General features: G+C 46.0%; 2 protein-coding genes and 1 long non-coding RNA gene across 3 annotated transcripts in view; 2 read left to right on the top strand and 1 right to left on the bottom strand.

Annotated features, from left to right (window-relative positions):
* Window positions 1–20,415, bottom strand: part of LOC26532266 (uncharacterized) — a 56,244-nt gene extending 35,829 nt beyond the window's left edge. Inside the window, exon 1 of the long non-coding RNA XR_001450854.2 lies at window positions 20,367–20,415. This is a non-coding gene — a long non-coding RNA (uncharacterized lncRNA). The remainder of the gene's footprint in view (window positions 1–20,366) is intronic.
* LOC117183963 (uncharacterized) lies at window positions 2,100–3,005 on the top strand. Its single transcript, XM_033379706.1, has 3 exons — window positions 2,100–2,529; window positions 2,592–2,759; window positions 2,821–3,005. Exons 1-3 carry the CDS (start codon window positions 2,320–2,322, stop codon window positions 2,974–2,976), a joined length of 534 nt encoding a protein of 177 aa, XP_033235597.1. The 5' UTR covers window positions 2,100–2,319; the 3' UTR covers window positions 2,977–3,005.
* LOC4818175 (uncharacterized) lies at window positions 7,988–13,854 on the top strand. Its single transcript, XM_001357136.4, has 2 exons — window positions 7,988–8,163; window positions 8,226–13,854. The coding sequence occupies exon 2, from the start codon at window positions 8,227–8,229 to the stop codon at window positions 13,756–13,758; it is 5,532 nt and encodes a 1,843-aa protein (XP_001357172.4). The 5' UTR covers window positions 7,988–8,163; window position 8,226; the 3' UTR covers window positions 13,759–13,854.
* Window positions 20,416–20,799: the final 384 nt, after the last annotated feature.

Raw genomic sequence — 20,799 nt, 5'->3', positions numbered from 1 at the left:
CCAACAACAAAATGGAAATCAAGCAAGTTGTTGCTGTGCTGCCTTTGTGGTGGCAGCAACAACAATTGCAAATTAAAACAAATATTAAAATGTCCTGAAAATTCGCCATTCCACTGGGAAGGAGGCCGAGTGTGCGAGTGTAAAAATAAATATTTTATTGGCCTAATTGTCGTTGGATTATTGCATAAATAAACATTAAAAACATTAAAAACTCTTTGACATAGTTCAAATAGTTTTCATAGGGTGAAAACTATCTAAAAACATAAGCTTCTGTTGGAAAAGGCTCAATAAATGTGGTCTTAAATCAAAAATAGTATTAAGATCTAGAAACTAAACGTTAAATACGCTTTCATTTCAACCCTTTCCTCTAGTTATTTCCCACAAAAGGCATTAAAAACCTTTCACCCATTGACCCATGACTCATGCATACTTATGCTTCGCGTACATATTGATATTAATATTTTTAATATTAAAGCTGCAGTTTTCTCGAGAGCTCAGCAAACAACTTGACAGCCGACCACAAAGGCGCTCCTGCTCCTGCTGCTCCTGCTGATGATGATGATGGTGATGCGAGGATGTGCTGTATATGGGCCGGATTCTGGGGATGGCAGGACTTTGGGAACACACTGTGGGTCATCCATCGTGTCCTAGAGTTTTTGCCCTTTTCCCCCACCGCCTCATGTCGTTTGCATTTAAATGTTTCAACATTTCCGTTTAATGTGGCTGCACTTCCGTGCAAATTTAATTAAAAACTGACATTTTCTTCGGATTCTTTGTGTGCGTTGGTTTTGGGGTAACTTCTCCACACACACACACATACGAATGCTCATACAATGCATTCAGAGAAATATAATGAATAATTTTATATGCCTACGTACGTATGTGTGTGTGTGTGTGTTTGTGCGAGTATGTGTGGAACATGATGGAACAAGAACAACATCCGGGTGTGTGCACAAACAACAATACGGCGCAAAAAAGAACGAAAAAATAATAAAATATTTCGTAAATTCGAATGTAATATTTTTATTTAATTAACAACGCGATATGCAATGGTCGATTCTTCATTTTATTTTGTTGTTTTTTGTTTCGGTGTGAGCTCAACTGTGAGGTGACGGGGGAAGCGAGGGTGAGGGTATTTGTGTCATATGCTCGCCGGGGAACAAAAAGAAATGTCAAAGGGGAGGATAGAGTATAAATTTGGTTATACCTCTTGGAGGTATCCGTTTGAACGGATAAACGATCTAAAAATTATGGCGAGATTACCGAACTGGAACTGTTTCTATAGAATAGAATCCACAAGAATTGAAATCACAATCAGCCTGAAATAACCATCAGTATTGGACAATGATTCGCCATCCGTCAATTGTATGAACGCATACAATTTTTTCCAATTGAAAGGCACATTTAATTGTTCCATTTAAAATGAAGTTTTCATGATCCGAACGCTCAGTTGTTTCAGTTAATTTTGATACTATATTTTATAAGCGAACACTTTGACATTTTTTACACTTAAAATATCTTTAAGATCACATTCAAATGTTAGGTTCAGGAACGTCAAATGCAATTGTGTGGATGAAAAATACGCTGCTATAGATTAATGTTATCTGAAGTCGAGAAATCGGACATACACATACAAGTATCTAAGATTTCACTTGCTAAAACCTCCCCTTACCAACTTAAATGACATTCGAAATATATTTACAGTCGATACAAAACAATTCTCTACAATTTCTTTTCGATGACTGCAAACCCCTGAAGAATCGTGTGTATAATCCGATTTTTATTGACTTTTTTGGCCCAATTTGGGAGCACCACGCATGCCCCTCCAGAGCGATCAGATTCTTTATTTAATATTCGGTATATTTACATCATGATATTATTATTGGTATGGGCAGTTCTGCCCATTCCGGAAGGCGACTACCTTGTGGAAATATTTTGGTTTATTGATGACATCCTTCTGGCTTTTTTTTATGTCTATGGAAGCTCTACAAAAATCAAAAACTGATCGAAAACTGATTAAACTGAATTCCCCCTCGTATATTTTCGTGTTAATCCATCCATGCGATCGGGTTGTTCTTTTGGCTAGAATAATGATCCAATTTATTTGACACGCTTCGACATCCGTTAATTACCTCAATTCACATTTCAATATGCGGAAATACGAATACTTTCGATGCTTTAATTGGCCAATTTTGAGTGGAAAATCAATGATCAGCAGTGAAAATGGTATTAGTTTTCGTGAATCCATCGATAAGTGAAGATGGGCTTGAAGCAGCTCTGGCTTTTCCTCTTTGTGTTACTGTACTTTGTCAGTGAAGTATGTGTCGACTGCATAGTAAATATATTGAACCCAATATTAATCTGAATATCTCCAAGATCGCAACGAAATTTGAGTTTACGAACCTCAAATGCAGTTGCCCGATTAAGGAATTCTGTACCGTCGATTATTGCTATCTTAAGTCGGTGAATCGTACCTACAAATATGCGTCCATAAGAATTAACGTTTTCGCTACCGTTACGAATGTGGAGGTAAGTAAGAGTACACCCGAACCCTTTTATGAATACTCGTATGTATTTTTGATGTATTTTAGGTAAATGGTGCAACGTTCAAGCGGATGAATGGATACAAGCCGTTCCTCTACAATGTGACAGTCGATGGCTGTAGATTTATGGAAAATCGTAATCGTAATCCCGTTGCCAACTACCTGTTTGGCTTTCTGGGGAAGTACCACAATATAAACCACACATGTCCCTACTCTGTAAGTGGCACTTCCCACCAGACCTTTCGGGCTATATTTTCAATAGTTCTTTTGTTTGCAGCACGACATTATTATCGACAAGTTGTCTATTGGCCATGTGAATGATCACATGATGGAGTTCCTGCCGTTTGCCATAGGCTCCTATCTTTTGCAGGCCAGTTTCAGTATTGATGGCATCCGTCGACTTGTCCTTCAGTTCTATGGAACCGTTTCCTAAATTGTATACTGCCTTTTTTTGTAACTCTATTAAAGCGCTGCAGAAAGAAAAAACTATTGTATAATTATATGTGTATATAGTCAAAGGACTAATATAAATGTTATCCTTGTGGAGATAACATAAATAAATTAACTAAAACTACGAATATTGTAGTTTATTTAGTGATATCCAAAATGCAAATAAAAATGTGCTCACTGGGAAGCAGCTGTTCCTTAGGGTTCTGATCCGAACAACCTGATTAAACCGAATCCAATGTGAAATATTCTGCCAAAGTTCGAATAGAGGCCTAGCGAGAACTGCTGGGATTAGTAGCATGATGATCTAAGGCCAATCTATGTGTATTATACACGACTAATATTAGTATGCATCGCTTTAGCGATTATACAAATATTTAATTGCTCAATTTGGAACAACAATAAACAATAACCATCAATAAACTATGATATCCGCTACGCAGAACTTCCTACAGCCCATTGAGATACTGTGTTTTGCATACAGCAAAGCTGAATAATATACAAAATAATTGATCTAATAAATACTTGAGAAACCTTCTAGAACTAGTCCAAATTTGAGTTTACCAAATTTACTAGTACTAGTTTACCAAGTACTAGTACATATGTATATGTATATGTAATCCCTCCCAGAAAGGGCAATCAAAGTGCGATCTTGTGGGCAATAAAATATATTTCAATAAATCCCGTCGCCCAGCACCGCCCATATGGGGCAGGGCATTGCCCGACGATTGGTTATTAAAAGTTGTTAATATTGTTGCCAAAAGAAGCTGGAAAACAGTTTTTTATATATTGTTATTATTACACTACACTACACTACACGAAGCCGCAAACAGCGGCAGGACCCACAGGACCCACAGGACGCACAGGAGCTGTGAACCCATTTAATTAAAATAAATGCCACAGAAAACGAAAAGTTCAGCCACATCAATATCCTTTTCAGGAAGTATCGTACACACAACGATACGGTGTTGGGAGGCCTCAGCAGAAATCCCTCAAAAACAAAAACAAACGAGGTGGAACGTTGTGAGTTGCTGCGGACACCGCAACTCTACGGTTATACCCGATACTAAGTCAGTATGGCTCTCCTCCGGCAGACGCCGCTAATATTAAACGACACGACAAAGAGTGCGTGCGAGAGAGACAGAAAATCAGTCTGAGCGTGACGTCGGGCGCTGCGTAGCCACTGCAAATTGATTTGTTCCTTTTGGCTAAAAAAATGGTCTGATCTGATCCAGATTCAGCAATCGGATAGATATGGTCATTATCTATGATTCTGCGTTTTTAGTTTTCTCAAATCTGCAATATTGTGGATGCAACAGATTTTCGTCCTTTGTGGGGGCGGAAGGGGGTGGGGCGAAATTTTGAGATATACGTTTTATAGTGACATCTAACAGGAGTGCGGATACTAAATTTGGTTACTCTAGCTTTAATAGTCTCTGAGATTTGTGAATATCCCCAGATTTGCATCCTTTGCGGGGGCGGAAGGGGGTGTGGCGAAATTTTGAAACAAACTCGTCTCGGTCCGATATATTAGGAGTGTGGATGCCAAATTTGGCTGCTCTAGCTTTTATAGTCTCTGAGATCTAGGCGCTAATGTTTTACTCTAAGCATAGCTGCCTATGCTACGTGTGTGTTAGAGAGAGACAGGGCGAGAAAAAATGAAATTGTATTCTTGATGCTGGCTATAATAATAATACGATCGATTTCAGATTCTGCAGTCTAAAAGATATGGTCATTCTCTACGATTCTGCGTTTTTAGTTTTCTCGTATCTTTAAAATTGTGGATGCCACAGATTTTCGCCCTTTGTGGGGGCGGAAGTGGGCGTGGCAAAGTTTTGAAATATTTTTGTAGCAGTGACATATCACAGAAGTCTGGATCCAAAACATCGTTGCTCTAGCTCTTATAGTCTTTGAGCATTAGGCGCTGAAGGGGACGGACAGACGGACAGACGGACAGACGGACGGACGGACAGACAGACAGGGCTCAATCGACTCGGCTATTGATGCTGATCAAGAATATATATACTTTATAGGGTCGGAAACGATTCCTTCTGGACGTTACACACATCCACTTTTACCACAAATCTAATATACCCCAATACTCATTTTGAGTATCGGGTATAAAAAAGGCTCAAACAGAAATGAAAAAAAAAAAACTGTTGCCAGTGCCCGTGCGACTTGGTGGAAGGAACTTTTAAGCATTTTGCACAGAAAATTAAACAACGTCCGAACGGAGGAGAAATTTGCAAATTATAATTATTTCGTACCTGGACCCGGGACTAAAAAAGGCAAATTTGCCTTTCACTCCAAAGTACGCGATTTTGACGAGGCTCTTCTCCGGCTAACACACTTTGGACAAGCTGTAAATGGCAGCGAGCGGGGCGGGGGGTGGCTATCCGAGGTGGAAGCTGCGACTGAAGTTAGCCAAGGTGCTGCCGCACTCGAGGCAGAAGCCACAAGGCTGCTGGCACTGCCATCGCCATCGCCATCGCCAGCGGGGGGTGGCCATGCCACTGGGCAAACTTCAATTAAGGCTTAAAACTTTCAATTAAAAACTTTGTAGCGCGTGAGAAAAAAATCTATGCCCCGAGTGCAATAGGGAAATATAGGGAGGAAGGAGAAGGAGGAGAGGAGAGAAGAGGAAGGCTGCTGGCGCGCAAGCGGTGGAAAACTTTGGAAAACTTTGCTTATATTGATATGCATTTTAAGGGAATTAGGTTGAAGGATATTACGAGCTAAGGTGCGGCAGGGATTCACCTGGCTAATTAGGGGGACAGAAGGACACAAACATGGACATGCGACATGGGATGGGGAGCGATCTATCTGGGAAACAGGAGCTAAGAAGATGTTCGAAAGAGAGATTAAAGCACAAGTGCAAATCAGAGCTGGACGAAATGGGGAAAGGAGCTGGGAAAGGGAAAGGACGGACGAAGTAACAGCGGAAGGAGTTCTAGAATCAGAAACGGGGAGCAATCATAGCAGTCTGAAAGCTATTCTGACTATTCTGAATGTCTCCAAGTCTCAGTTTCCCACAAAAACAACTCAAATTTGATTATGGAAATGGTATCCCAGATTCCCAGCCAATTAAAGAAGCCCCTAAAAGCCTGAAACCTCTGCAGCTTTAAGACTCCAGCGCCGGGCAGAGAGTCTGGCCCGGAACGAAGAAGTGTTCACCCTAGAAGTAACTTAAGCACAAAAGGAAAATCCCCCTGGCAGACTCCTGGCCATATGGCAAAACACTTTTTTATTTTTTTTTTGCCGTCGACTCGAAAGTTTTGCTGCTTAAATTTTTCAGTTTCTTTTCGGGCGTCGCTTCGGTGCTGCGGCCTGCACAGCCGCCGAATGCATTTTTAATGAATTCCCGGAGAAAAGGTGAATGTAACGTGCAGCGAGAGAGGTGCAGGTGAAAACGAAACACCCGCCGCCCACCCGTGGAAAATGCTGCAAAAATTGAAAAGCGCAACTTTGACTTTGCCTCTGACTCTGTGCTCCACTCTCTCTCACTCTACCCCACAACAAGAACAACTACAATGCTGGGAGGAAAAACTCTTAATTGAATTAAACTTTTTAGCTGGAAAAGTGCGGATACTACTGCGGGGAAGGAAAGGAAAAGGTTAACCAATTTTTAGTTGCTTTTTATTAAAGGTAGTCTGCACGTGAAGATTTGTAACCAAAAAAAAACAAAATAATGTTTTGTAATTTCCATTAAATCTCTGGAAATGTAATAGACTTAATGTCTATTAATTGTGAACAAATCCCTTAATTCCTAATCCATATTTTCCCCCCTTTTTCCATATAAACTCTGCCCCCGTCGCAGGACCAGGTAACATTTAATTGAATTTCGTTGAAAAAATTATATATTCACACAATTACCCCTAAAGCGGATTCATTTCGGGCGATTTCCGCTCTTTAAGTGCCATTTTCTGAAATTATTATAAATCATTTATTTGTACACTAAAAACAAGTGCAAAACACACACAGCAACGGCAACGGCAACAGGAGAGCCGTGCCGTGAAAACAATAAGCCAACAATTGAAAATGCTGTCAGTCAAAGGCAAATAACACGAAAAACGGACAATAATTGCGCATTAAAATTGACGCCCGAATAGAAAATGTACGAAAATTAACTTCATTTCCGCTCTCGGGTTGGGCGGTTGGACGGGTGTAGCGGGGCGGAGTGTCAGAAATAAACATAAATATGAAATGAATATGCCGTGAATTTTGTGAAAATTGAAAAGAGGTAAGCGACAGCACGGGAAAACCTGGGGAGTTTCCACCCACCACCACCCCCCCGCCCGTTACCTGTTGTTTCGCTGAATTATTACACAGAATTTCCATTTCCATTGGGCCCAAAAGTACGGGTATTCCCCCGCCGCCGAGTTGTTATTAATTTCAATTATATGCCGTTAGGGACCGGATGGTTGCCATTGGATGGAGGGGGTGGCAGCTGAAGCTGGGGGATTGACTGGGGCTTAGTTTGGTGACTTATTAGAGCTGACATATGTGCGCCATAAAAGGCAAAACAAACAAAATGGGTAGCTCCCAGCACCGCAGTGCGACAAAACCGCAAAAAAACAAATGGAAAACAAGTCAATTTTTATGGCATACTTCAGGGCGGACCTGTAATAGGCTGCAGGCGCAGAGCGGGGAGTGGGAAAATCACGGGAGCCTGGAGATGCTACGGCACAAATGTTGCCAAGAATTGTAATAAAAATCCTGTGGGTGTGGGGCAAGGCAGATGTGTGGCATTGCAAAAATATTTATGGTCTACAATATTATGATAAGCAAAACAGGAAAGAAAAGAAAAGGAAAAGAAAGGTGTGGGAATAGAAAATATCCATTGTTTGGGTTTCTTGATGTCTTTATTTAAATTTATGGAAAGTATAGAGTGATTTTTAAAGGAGAGACCCTTCTTTATGCTTCCACTTTCCATTCAATGCCTAGTATTTCCTCTCAAAAACTATGCATCCCGACTCTACCCAAGCACAGGGTATCAGAAAAGGCAGCAGTCGGCCCTGTAGCATATTTCATTTTACAAATACCCCGGCATGATTTCAATATCAGTCTGGAATCAAGTCTGGGATTGAGCCGAATCCATTTGTGACCAGAAAAAGCCACAAAATAGAGACCATCTTCAAATATTTTATACAAAAAGCAGTGCAGGAAAAACCAGGTAAGAATTGACTGGTGAAACGTTCTATAAGCCACCTTCTAGGAATACCAATTTCCATCCAGAATGGCGGATGATCGAAAGAGTTTCAATGCGACAACGGTGCAAGAGCATATCCGTAGGGCATCCGAGCGCAAACCCAAAGAAGCCACCGGAGTGCAGGCAAAAAAGAATAAGGAGAAACAGGAGCCCAAGGAGCGCAAGGAGCACACAGACGGAAAAGAAAGAATCATCGGTAAGAGAGAGTGTCCGCCGCGAAAGAGCACCGGTAAGGAGACCAAGGAGCAGAGGATCATCAAGAAGTTCCGGAACATTGACTTTTCGCGCAAGGACTCGGACCACAAGCTGACGGTGCAGACCCTGGAGTTTCCGGATGTCAACATCAAGCGGACGGATCTGCACAAGCGGGACGAGTGCGGCCAGAGTGTGGTGCAGAAGAGGGGACGGGATCTAGGCAGCTCCAGCAACTCCCACTTCCGGAACGGGGTGATGTCGGTCAAGATCCGGAAGAAAAGCTGCACATCGAGCACGTCCGCGGCGTCGAGCAGTCGGATCTCCTCGGAGCGGCCATCGGCCCGGGTGCGCGGCATGCCGGACTCGCAGGAGATGATCGACTCGCTGCACGAACCCTCCGAGCGTCTGCCGTACTTCAAGGGCGAGGCCTGGAAGAAGCCCTGCCCGGCCAGTTTTATCGCCGGAGCCCCACGCTCCCACATCGGACGCTGTCCGGATAACTACAATCAGCTGGCGAAGCTGCGTCCGTCGCGGCAGAAGTTCTTCCTCACGCAGGACCCTCGGGTGACCCACTGCCTGGTGAATCCCGTGGCACTGCGGCACAAGCCGCTGACCAAAGTGCAGGAGTACGAGGTGATCAGCAAGATGGTCAAGCACGGCGACAATCTGTGCGCCAGCACGGGCTCCGAGGGCTCCGAGTCGCACATCAGCGAACTGATTGACCTACAGAATCCCTTGAACTTGGACTTTCACGGCATGGACTACAAGAACACGTACGAGCAGGACGAGAACGAGCAGGAGGACACGCAGACCTACTGGCGTGTCAATCGGTACATGGCCAGGCGTGCCACAAAGAAGAACACCCAGGTGAAGGTGGAGGCAGAGCTGAAGGCCGAGCGTCTGGCGGTGCCCAAGCGCTTCACGACCCAAATCAAGGACGAGCCCATAAAGGAGGAGCCCCCTGTGAAGTCGCCGCGTCTGGTGGACCTTTACCGCAGTCCCGACAAGCCCGCGAACAAGAAGAAGATCGACGAGGAGCGCGCGAAGCGAGAGGAACGCTACAAGGACATCTATTTGCGGAAAAAACAGCGCGAGCTGGAAGAGGAGAAGGCGCGGGAAAAAAAGGAGGCGGCCGAAAAGGAGATTCAGGCCCGCACTGTGGCCGAGCAGGATCTCAGCAAGGATCTGGCCATCATCGATGACGCCATCGAGCGGAGCTTCCGCAAGAATGTCGAGATCAAGCCGGTGGTCCGCAATCGGAAGGTCTTCCCGAAGACCCTGACCGAAACGGAGCGCCTGAAGGCCGTCATGCACCGCGAGAACTGTGTCAGTCGCGACCTGGCCAAGGTCACCCAGCAGTTCTTCCTGGAGCGCACCGGCAAGATGAAGAAGCTGCAAGCCGCGGAGCAGAACCTCCGCTGCGAGGAGAGCATCGAGGGGAGCGTGGGCTCGACGCCCAGCGAGCAGAGCAGCGACGACGAGGATTACCTGAAGGTGGGCAAGATCGGCGATCACTTCCAGCTGCGCGGCTTCCACTTCAAGCACGGCGATGGGCTGCGCGGGAAGCTGCATCGCCACCAGATCATGCAGGGCCAGCGCACGGTCAAGGGCTGTCTCACGCGCGAGGAGTGGCTCAACCAGCTGGTGCCACACAAGGAGCCCATCAAGCTGGACATTGAGCGGGGCATCATCAAGTTCATGGATCCCGACGACCCCAACTTGGATCTGTTCCCGCCGGCACCGCTGCTGATGCGACAACACGTGCGCCAGAGCGCCGTCAGGGAGTTCATCGACAAGCGCCTGGGCATGCACTACCATCGGTTGCTGCGCAAGAACATCAAAGTGATCAAACCGAAGCTGCAGTACAACGTGCGGAAGTTCAACCTCATTCGCTATGTATTCCCCGAGAAGGTGATTGTGCCCGACGACCGGGATCTGGTGGACGTGGTCGATGTGGATGTCCTGGATGCCACAAAGACCACCACCACCCTGGAGTATCTCAAGCTCAAGCAGAAGATAGCCTCGATCAAGCGCCACAAGAAGAAGCTCGCTCGCATGGAGCTCTTGGGGCTGCCGTGCCAGGAGATCAAAAGGCAACAGTTGCGGGACTTGGGACAGGATGAAGGAGACCACGAGGACATCGAAGTGGACTGGGTGCCGACGCCAGAGCCGCCCTACGACCAGTCCGCCACTGATGGGCAGGGATCGAGCAACGACAGTCGCCTCTCTGCCGGCTGCGAAACTCCCCGGAAGGACCCTAGCTGCTTTATTCCCACCTGGAAACGCTACGGGATGGCCCCAAACAGCCAGAAGAACCGCAATCGCAACAGATACTGGACCAATAGCATCCTAAAGGGACGAATGTCCCCAGAGAACTCATCGGAAGACCCAGAGAGTCGGCAAAAAAACACATACCACGATAGATATTGGCGGAATAGCATGATACGGCGACAGCAGGCGCCCGCCGATCACCAGTCCATCGCTTCGATTTTTCGGAACAGCCGCAACCGCGAGGGCTACTGGCGCAAGAGCAAATTGTGCGGCGAAAAGACCTCGAACGGACGCCTGATGGCCGGCGAAACGTATCAACCCATGCGGTACCGCGGAAATATGCCAGCACCAAAGCTGCGGGAGAAAACCCTGACGATTCACCCACGTCGCCGTCGCGACTATGAAACCGAGCGCATACCCTCGGCCCTGTTCAACGAGGTCCTGCCCTACTCCCCCGTGCCGCTGATGGAACAGCCCGAGGAGGAGAGGAAGCGTCTCGCGAATGTGCGGAAGAAGAAGCGTCGGTATACGGACCTGTTTGAGGCACGCCACCATCACGACCACTGGGCCCCCACCGAACTGAGGAATGTCCATGTGCAGTACCAGAACAAGACCGTCTATCCGGAGATCACAACTATCCGTAAGAGGATCAAGGAACCTGTGTTCAGGTTCGAGAAGGCCAATCCGCCGTGCAAGAAACACATCGACATGGACATGACGATGCCGCGCTATGACTTCGAGGCGATGATCCGCGAACATCTGGCTGTCACGCGCACCGACAACAAGGAGGCCACCGGCGAGGTGGTCCATGACCTTTGCTATCCCCACGACTTTGTGTTTCACTCGCGGGATCCCGAGGAGATCGCCAAACTGGACTTCCCAGGACGCAGGCAGTATCTGGAGTTTCTGCGCGAGACGCGCGAGGCGATCTACGAGACCAAGGACATAGAACCGGGCGAGGAGCGGCTGCTGGTGGACCGCAAGGCCATCGAGGCGGATCTGGAGGAGGATCTGCAGAGCATCCAGAACTGCCTGAGTTCGCTGAGCAGCTCCACGTGCACCGACCTCTCGAATGACAGCGGCAGCTTCCTGGTGGTCGAGGGAAAGACCAAAATACCCCTGGACTACATACGGAAGCCACTGGTGCCGTTCGAGGAGATGCGACGCTCGCGCTTCCACGCCACGGTCATCGATGTGAATGCCGAGGACGAGGATCCGTACCGCATGCTGCCCTTTTCGGGCCAGCACAAGGAACAGTCGGCCATAATGGGTCCGAAGGACACCTTCTTTACTTTCAGCACACGTCTAAGGAATAGTCTTCGCCTGCGATTGGAGGTGGAGGTCCCCGATGTACGTAACACCCTCCTGGGTCCAGGCCACAACAAATATTACGGCGCTGTGATCACAGATCTCGATGAGAACTACATCGAGGAGCTGAAGAGTCGGGCCAACGTCAAGACATTCAACTTCAAGACGGGCATAGAGCTGCTCAAGGACGCCATGAGGCTGAAGTACGAGTCCCTGCTGATCCAGGGTCAGATGGTGCGCACAAAGATCTACGACCGGATGAACGAGCGGCATTGGGTCAACATGAAGAACACCAAGAACCTGTACGAGGGTCTGTTCGCCAAGTGGCAGAAGAAGCAGTACAACGCGGCCATGATGCTCGTCTACCAGGTAAAGGCCTACTACGAGATCACCGACAAGCTGAAGCAGGAGCACCGCGAGCTGGAGCGCGAGCTGATGATGCTCAACATGGACATTGTGTTCATCGAGGGCCATTGGATACGCTGCATCATGCTGCAGAATTTCCACTACCTCATGGGTGACCAGGACTGGCGCATGGAGAACGACTGGATACATTTGGTGCCCGCTGCAAAGCTGGGCAAGGAGGATACGGAGGACGTCGGCGAGGAGCAGGAGCTGGATGTGGAGGAGGAGGAGGAAGTCGAAATGGAGCTGGAACGCGCAGACATCTCCATAGCCAAGCGGGCCATCGTCAACATTCGAGTGCGCGACAAGGACGATGCCTGGGCCATACGCGCCTTCTACTACGATGTCTACATGCAGAAGATCCATCCGATCCTGCAGGTCTTTCCCGATGCCGAGGCCTTCCTTCAGGGCGTGAATAATCTCAAGACCCAGACCTTTATGACCCTCCTCGAGATGCACTTCACGCTCTCGATCCACACGGAGCTGCAGGGGCGACTGGAGACCTTCATGGACTGGTGCAGCAAGCACCTCAAGGAGAAGGAGGAGTACGTGGCCCGCAAGTCCGCCAAGAAGTTCTTCATGGAGGGACGGGCCATCGAAATGGAGGCACGGGTGCTCCACTATCTCGGAAAACCCATCGAGCAGTCCTTCGCCGACGAGGAGTACAACAAGCATCGGGCCGTCATTGCCGAGGTCTGGCGCCGCATCATTCCCGAGACTGTCCGGGGCACCAGCGACGTGCTGCCGTCCTCTGCGGACATGGTGGCTGGCATCAGTGACGTGGTGATGGAGCTCCTCGGGAAATTCGAGCACCTGGACATCCACAAGGCGCGTGAGGTGGAGCAAAGCCTGCGCAAGAAGCGCCGCTATCTGCAGAAGATCTCCGCGCAGGCCTACCAGGTGGAGCGGCGCATCGAAATGGAAATGAAGAAGGTGCGCCGCAACCTGGAGCCCCCCTACAAGCCCCCCAAGCGGGAGGGCCGTCTGCCGCGCCTGTTCCTCAAGAAGCGCGTGGTGAAGCAGCCGGTGCAGAAGATCGTCATCTCGGAGAACACCAAGAACTTCATGCGGGCCTTCAAGGATGACGGCGAGGTGATTGGCGATTCGCTCACCCAGGACTCGCTGATGGTGGTGGACAACATGCAGGAGCAGATAGTGCCCTTCTACTTCGATCATTTCCTCAAAATCAACGGCTATACGCCCAACTACAACTTCAAGACCAACATCGAGCTGCGCGACGGCCCCGAGCTGGCGCGCTTCAAGGTCAAGGAGGTGCTGCCCGATGTTATCATTCGCCTGGAGAACTGGGAGCTGATGCACAAGAAGATCATGGAGGAGAACATTCAGCGCAACCCAAAGATGTACGAGAATATTAGCTAGGCACAATATTTTGCGTTTCTTTTATGCTTTAAACAAGACGAATACTTAATAAATTACAAGTGAGAGACCTGCAAGGGAGGCTGCCGTGCCCCAGTATTTAAGGGGGATTCTTCTTCGGTTGTGGCTCGATAGTTGCAGGCTTTTGTGTTCCTATACGTATGCGCTTGTGTCCATTATAAAAATCTTTGGAAACTTTTCTCTGGGCTAGCTTTCACTACTGTTGCAGCTGTCGCTTTCTCTGGACTTATTTCTGCTCCATCGTGCGCTCCTTTCTCACCCCCTTTCTCTTTCTCTATTGTCCGTGTGCTCTGCTTTTTTTTTCCTTGGCTTGTCCTGTGGCTCTGTGCTCGGTTCTCTCGTCATTCTGCTTGTTTGACTTGGCAACAGCTGCAGCGGTAATTTTCATTTTCTACCTGATGTCCTACTTCATTGCCACTAGCACTCGCCCTCTCTCTCGCTCTCTCTATCGCTCTATGTTGCCAGCTCCAGGAGCTACTGTTTTGAGCTCTTTCTTTCGTTTTTTTTTTGTTTTTCATACTTTCTTTATGGCATAAAACTTGCCGTCCGCTTTTGTGTTATATTTGCACATAAATCACACAAGTTTCTTGAAATTATTTGCTGCTGCTGGTTTTTTCTTCGTATTTCTTGGCTTCTCCTGAAAGTGTCTACCTTTGCCTGTTTTCCACACAGTGATTGCCATTCTCCGATTTGGATCCACCATTTTCCTGCACATTTAAAGGGAAGTTCGCACAAAGGCAAATCACAGACACGACACTCCAGCCTCACACAATTTCCATTAGCAGCTAATGAAGCATTAAAAAAGTGACAAAAAAAGGAGACAGACGAAAAAAAAACGTGGAGGAGGAGGGAAAAGAGAGCAGCCAGAACAGAGAGAAATACGAGTACTTAACGCCATATTTCCAAGGAGCTCAAAAAGCACAGCACAGACGTAAAATGAAATAAAAGAAAAGCAAAAGAAAGGCAAAGGCCCCGCCGATGGGGAGGAGGCGAGGAGAGAGTAAAGTGAGCTCTCTCGCTGAAAATATAAAAGCATCACGAATTAAATACCTTTTAGCAATTAATCTGCTTAGCTAATGGACGTTTCCCAATGCGGACTGCGACATCGGATGGAGGAGGGAGGAGGAAGGAGGAAGGACTTACATTAGGCTTATGGGCAGGCAGCAGGCGGCAGACTGACTGACCGACCGACGGCGGGGGGAATCCTCCATCGAATGGCTACTCTAACTATTTGTCCGTCTAATTTCATTCAATAAACTCGCGCCACTCCCCATTGGCCATTGATGCCAATGTTCGTCCTTTCTATCCCGGGATCAATCCCGTCTATCCGTCTGTTTGTCTGTCCGTCCGTCCGTCTGTCTATCCGTCTGTCAATGCTTTCAGCACTTGAATGTTTGCCTTTTGACCGGCTGCCTGCGTGCCAGCCTGCCTGCCTGCTTGCCTTGGAATGCCATTTATTGAGTTGCTCCTCCTTTTATTTTTAATTGAGGCCGCCAGTTGGTTTTTAATATCACTTTGGAGCTCACATTCGTTGCGATTTGATTTGAGGCCACTTCACTTAATTAAGCCATTCCATGTCAAAGTTCAGCGTCTATTTAAATTAATGGTGCGATATTGGATGGCGTAGTAGTTCTATAGGAAACTGGAGATGCTCTTCTGGAATGCATTCTGGTAGCCCCCTGATAACGAATCTTGTTTTTGGAAACTAAACATCTCCAAAGATGTATATCTTTCGGAATGGGTATGCATGTATTTTGATAACTGCACAAAAGTGGGTTGTAGTATTGCTATTGTATCGTGAGCGACAATCTAGACACAATATGAGAATGCTATCTATTTGAAAAGTATTATAATTCCCCATTCAATTCTAGCAGAGAATGCGCAGCGGACATTGACCTTGTTAGACAGATCTATCATTGAGAATTGATCTCTGGAATGAATTGAAATACTGTGAGAGTTAAATAGAAATCCTTTTTGGATGTTTTACCTCTCCAAACACGACTTTATTGTCCTGATGCGCCGATCTACATACTTTTTATTTGTGGCCGTATTTTCGGTATTTTTTCTAGAGTGGCGGTATATTTATGGATTATTAATCTAAGCTAGGGATGCCGTATTGGCTGTTATCCGTTGGGGTTATCCTACCACTATACATACATATATCCTATGAAGTATCTTATCTGCCCAGAAAACAGTAGATGCTTCTCGCTGTAAAGAATCTTCAGTTTCTAGGAAAAAATACATCTCACATTCTAGAGGACAAGAGCCATTTTCCTATAGATAAATATGTAGTGATATTAACCGGCCTATTTCTTATGGAATGCGTATCCCCAAATTGAAAGCAATTTCTTGATCTATGACAGGCCGTACTTTCACCTTTTTAATAATATATTTGATAATTTAAGTACACTTTTTAGTGCAGTTTATGGTCCTTGTTTTGAGGGCATTTTCCACATGTATATTATATGCATTTTATGTTGTCTTGTCTCGTGTTTCCTCTTTTTATTTTCTGGAGTGGAGCTGCGTAACATTCTCGTGCCTGACGTGTGTTCATTTGTAACATTTATGCCCTGCTGTTTTATTTATGTGGCAGGCCATCATATATTTTATGTTATTATATATTGAACATATACTTATGTTGCATAACATTCGGGTCAAAAGAGTCAGGATTGGGACTGGGACTGGGTTCGGGGGGTCTCTGAGTAGTCGCATAATGATAAATCATGCCTCGGCCACGGCCTCTCTCACTGCTCGCTGCTCGCTGCTCGTTGGCTGCCTGTCATAAACAAAAACATTTGATTGAAATGATGTTGCTTCAGCTGCTGGTTGGCTGTGTGGCATGTGGTAGGGAATGGCATACCATACCATACCTGACAGGCGCTCCTTTCGCGCTGGACCTCCCTCTGGGGGAGCTCCCCCCCCGCGCTTATCCATTAAAGTTTCTCCAGTCAAATGAAGCGATCCAGATAAGTGAAATTAACTTTTTCCCTGACCATTTTCGCCATTTTTTCCCTTTTGTTATTTATGCCCATCTCAAATTCATTGGTTTATTGTTTTTGTCAGCCTGTCTGACAGCCAGAGGAGGTCCCCGCTCCTCTCTCCCCCTCCTCCTTCCTCTGCATATGTATATCCCATCAAAAATGCGGTTGTTTTGATAGTTCGGGCACTTTGTTTGCTTCACTGTCCTGCGGAAAGCAATTGCCGCAGCAATTTTGGTTAACGGTTGATTGATATAAATAATAAACTAAATCTGGCGACTGGACTCTCTGCAGGAAGTCGAGCAGAAGCAATCGGCTACAAGCATTTGATGGCTTGTATCCTACAACCGCAAAATGTTCGTATCGATTCGTTCAAAGCGATTGGAATATGTCAAAATGGACTTGGCAGGACACGAGGCAGGGACTGCCTGCATGAGTAAACTCATAATCTCTGCCTCAAATCTGAAAGTATAACCGATTAGGTATGTCTCTAACATCTGCAGAAGGCGGCAAGGTCCTCCTGGAGCTTTATGCTGTAAAAATGCCTTTCCTTTGTTCAAATCCCACCTAAACATAATACGATTGTTTCGCTCTCATTCTCTTCTCTTCTCCACTCGCCCATCATTTGCATCTGTCATTCTGCTTGCAGATGTCCATTACATCGCCCAACGCTTCCACTCAGAACTCATTTTCTCTGCATTCCGAGGAGCACTTCCCTTCGAGCTTCGAGCTTCGAGGTACAATAGAAAAATCATGTCAATCATATACAGTTTCAGTTATTCGCAAAGTCAAAGGGAAGGAAAAGTGGCAAAAAAGTTGAATGATGAATTTCCAGCAGTCCAGTCATATACAAAACAGTTTTGTTGTTGCCTTATTCTGTTTCTGGTAATGGCCATCTCTTCGGGAGTGTGCTTCCCTCCCAGCTCCTGTCCCTGACCCCATCTCTGAGTCTGTTTCCACTTCCGTTGGCCCTGTCCGTGACCCCATATCTGAACTGGTTCTTTTCCGTCTATGCCTCTGACCCCCAGAGCTTGGACTCCTGTCCCTTCTGTCCCCCTCGCTCCGAGTCTTTTCTCTGATTTCCCCGTCCCCGACCCCCAGAGCTCTCACTCTGACTCTGTTGCGCATATCTTTGCATTCTTTTCCATCACTCTCTCTGTGCACCCTTCAAAGGGGTACTACAGTTTCTATTAGAACTATATACAACTACAATAATCGTACCGATCCAAAGGAATGGCTGGCTGCAGAAGGGTATCAGGTGCTGCGACTCCTCCCAAGGCTCGCCTTTATTTATTGTTCTTTTTTGTCTATTTTATTAAAGTGAAAATGAAATGAAATAAAATATTTGGCTCTTGATTTATTCAGAAATCTCTGTGGAGATTTTTATGATGGAACAGGAGATGGATCTGGAGCTGTCGAGAGGGGACTGGGGATTGGAGAGTGTGGGGGGGGGCTATTGTAACTTGCTGCGTGTGCATCTGTGTGTGTGTGTGTGTGTGTCCTGTGCGTTTGTTATTAAATAAATTGACTGACACACACACACACACTGAGAGAGGGGGGGAGGCGGCAGAATCATCCTTCAGTCAGTCACAGCTGAGAGCCAGAGTCGAGTCCGAATCCGAATCCGAGTCCAGGTCCTGTCGAGTCGAGTCGAGTCGAGAGTCCTGCCAGGCCCTAGGTAGTTCATCATGTCATGAAAATTGTATGGAAATTTAATTGAAAACATAAGCCAAGGATAACAGGCCAAAAAGGACAGGCAATCACACACAGACACACACACAAACACACACACTCGCACAAAATGGCGGCCACATAGAGCAAGCGAGCGAGCGAGCGAGACAGGGCATGAGCTTAACAACTATGGCCGCCATCTGCCCTGCCGCCTGCCACCTGCCTCCTGCCCTTCCGCCCCCCCCATCCTGCCCTGCCCCACAGGAAGTGCACGAAATGATATAAATAAATAAGCAAACTACAAGATAAAGCTATTTGCAATTTGATTGTCAATTTTCATGAGAGAAAGAGCGAGCCAACAGCGAGAGAGAGAGAGGGAGGGAGAGAGGGAGAGTGAGGGACAGACAGAGGTTGTGCTGGGAAAAGTTGAGTCCGGGGATTGTCAGGACATTTCCGCCGCAAAAACGAAACTTTCTGCCGTGCGTCTCGGTTCATCTGTCAGTGGTTGAAGTCATTTACTCATTGATGCAGTCAATCAAATTTCATGAGTGATTTTCGTTAGGCCAAAAGAAAACTTTTCCCACTTTGCCACAGGCCACGCACACACACACACACACACACACATGCACACTCTCTGCCACAACACACTGTCAATTTTCATTTACATTTAGCCGCTTGATTGCCCCGAATGGCATTTGGCCGTTTTCATGTCATTCTCTCAATTTGATTTTCTTCTGCCTTCCACCTTCGAATTCAGTTCGAAAGCTTAATTGCATTTTCCAGCCAACGGCCAACGGCCAACATTTTCAATTCAAGAATTCGGACAAATTATTTTCTATTCGAGGCATTTTTCCACACAATTAAAAAACCTGACGCCAATTTATAAAGTCCCACCCTCCCCCACCACCCACCCACCCACTCACCCTAATGATCCACTTCAAAAGCAACCGCTGGATGCTACTTCCCCCCTACTGCTGTCCCCCCCGCGGAAAAAAGTGAAACCTAATTAAAAAGCGCTTAAATGCTGGAAAGAAGAACTCCACTGGCCATTGGCCGTGTGCTAATTTCATAATCCAAATAAAGTTTCAATTAATTTGGCCAACGAACGAACAATTTATATACATATATATTTTCCTTATTTTTCCATACCCTGGAACTGCACAAGACTAGCGGGTATCTAGGGGTAGACCTTCATAGAATATAATATCAAAATATGTATATGGCTATACTATTTACGAAGTAAACGTAAACGACAAAGTACCACTATTTTTAGAGTGTCCTTTCCAAAGAAAAAGTGTAAAAAAAATCATTATAGTGCCTTTATACTCTAAAGGAGTAGGCAGGAAATAAATAGAAGGAATAAATAAATAATAAAATATAATAAAAAATATAAATGAATACTTATATTTTGCAATCAAAGGCATAATAGGTATTTGTTAGTCGAACTTTATGTTTTTTTCTGTTAAAAAAAAATAAATAAAAATGTGGCTAACCCTCAAACAAAAAAAAACATACTCTTTTTTGTTTGCGAAGCATTAAAATTTTTCGCCTTGAATGAGTGAGTAATTAATACAAGTTGGGGGCATTGAGGGTTTTCGGTTTTGGGGAATACTTTTTTTAAGGGGCCCCCTACACTGCTTGGGGTCCCAAGTGTTTTTCATAGGTTTGGATAACTGGTAATTTCGAGGGGGGGTAAAAATTGTATTCGTCATTCGTTGGGAGAACTTTTTCATCGCGGTACGGACACACGGATCATTATTCTCCCCTATTATCCAAGTTCCAATTTCGAGGCACATCACCCTTCCCATTTCCAAGCCTAGATGCCATAAACTCACATAATCTTTAGGTGGTAAGATCAGGCAAGGGTGTCGGATTGAGTGGATAATTCTGAAGGTTTACTCTGAAGGAATTTGGTTCCCTACGAGATGCCTGTTTACATACCTGTATTGTGCAGCAATAGATCCCATTTCAATGGTCAAATAATCTCTAAAAATAGAAGACAGAATATTAAATTTGTTAAAATTTTGGAATTGACAAATATCGATGTTTTACCAAAGACTGCAAATATTTTTGTAAGGAATGAAAGTAGAGATATAAAATGAAATTTATACTTTGATCAAAAGCAATCCTTTTATCCCAAAAATTATTAAATATATTGGGCACCACGTATCGCCTCCAATGAGAGCACTCCGCAGCCAATTACCAAAAGTCTTCAGAGCTTCACTTCCTCTCACATTCAACCCGGAACCCGGGAGTGTCTCTCGTCTCGTTCTCGTCTCGTCTCTAAGTGATTGCGATTTCTGGTCCGGTCTGACATTCGCCATTTGCCCGTCTACTGCGTTTTGGGCCAACTTAATAAATGGCTGACATTTAA

This window comes from Drosophila pseudoobscura, chromosome 4 (genome assembly GCF_009870125.1).
Source record: "Drosophila pseudoobscura strain MV-25-SWS-2005 chromosome 4, UCI_Dpse_MV25, whole genome shotgun sequence".
Taxonomy (NCBI): domain Eukaryota; kingdom Metazoa; phylum Arthropoda; class Insecta; order Diptera; family Drosophilidae; genus Drosophila; species Drosophila pseudoobscura.
The sequence above is the reverse complement of the archived record's forward strand: the minus strand, read 5'-3'. Positions and strand labels throughout refer to the sequence as shown.

Bases quoted from the DNA above. Each gene is read 5' to 3' on its own strand.
- LOC117183963 (XM_033379706.1), top strand. From the start codon at position 2,320: ATGTGTCGACTGCATAGTAAATATATTGAACCCAATATTAATCTGAAT. The intron at 2,530-2,591 runs GTAAGTAAGAGT...GATGTATTTTAG, and splicing joins CTACCGTTACGAATGTGGAG to GTAAATGGTGCAACGTTCAA. The intron at 2,760-2,820 runs GTAAGTGGCACT...TTTTGTTTGCAG, and splicing joins ACCACACATGTCCCTACTCT to CACGACATTATTATCGACAA.
- LOC4818175 (XM_001357136.4), top strand. From the start codon at position 8,227: ATGGCGGATGATCGAAAGAGTTTCAATGCGACAACGGTGCAAGAGCAT.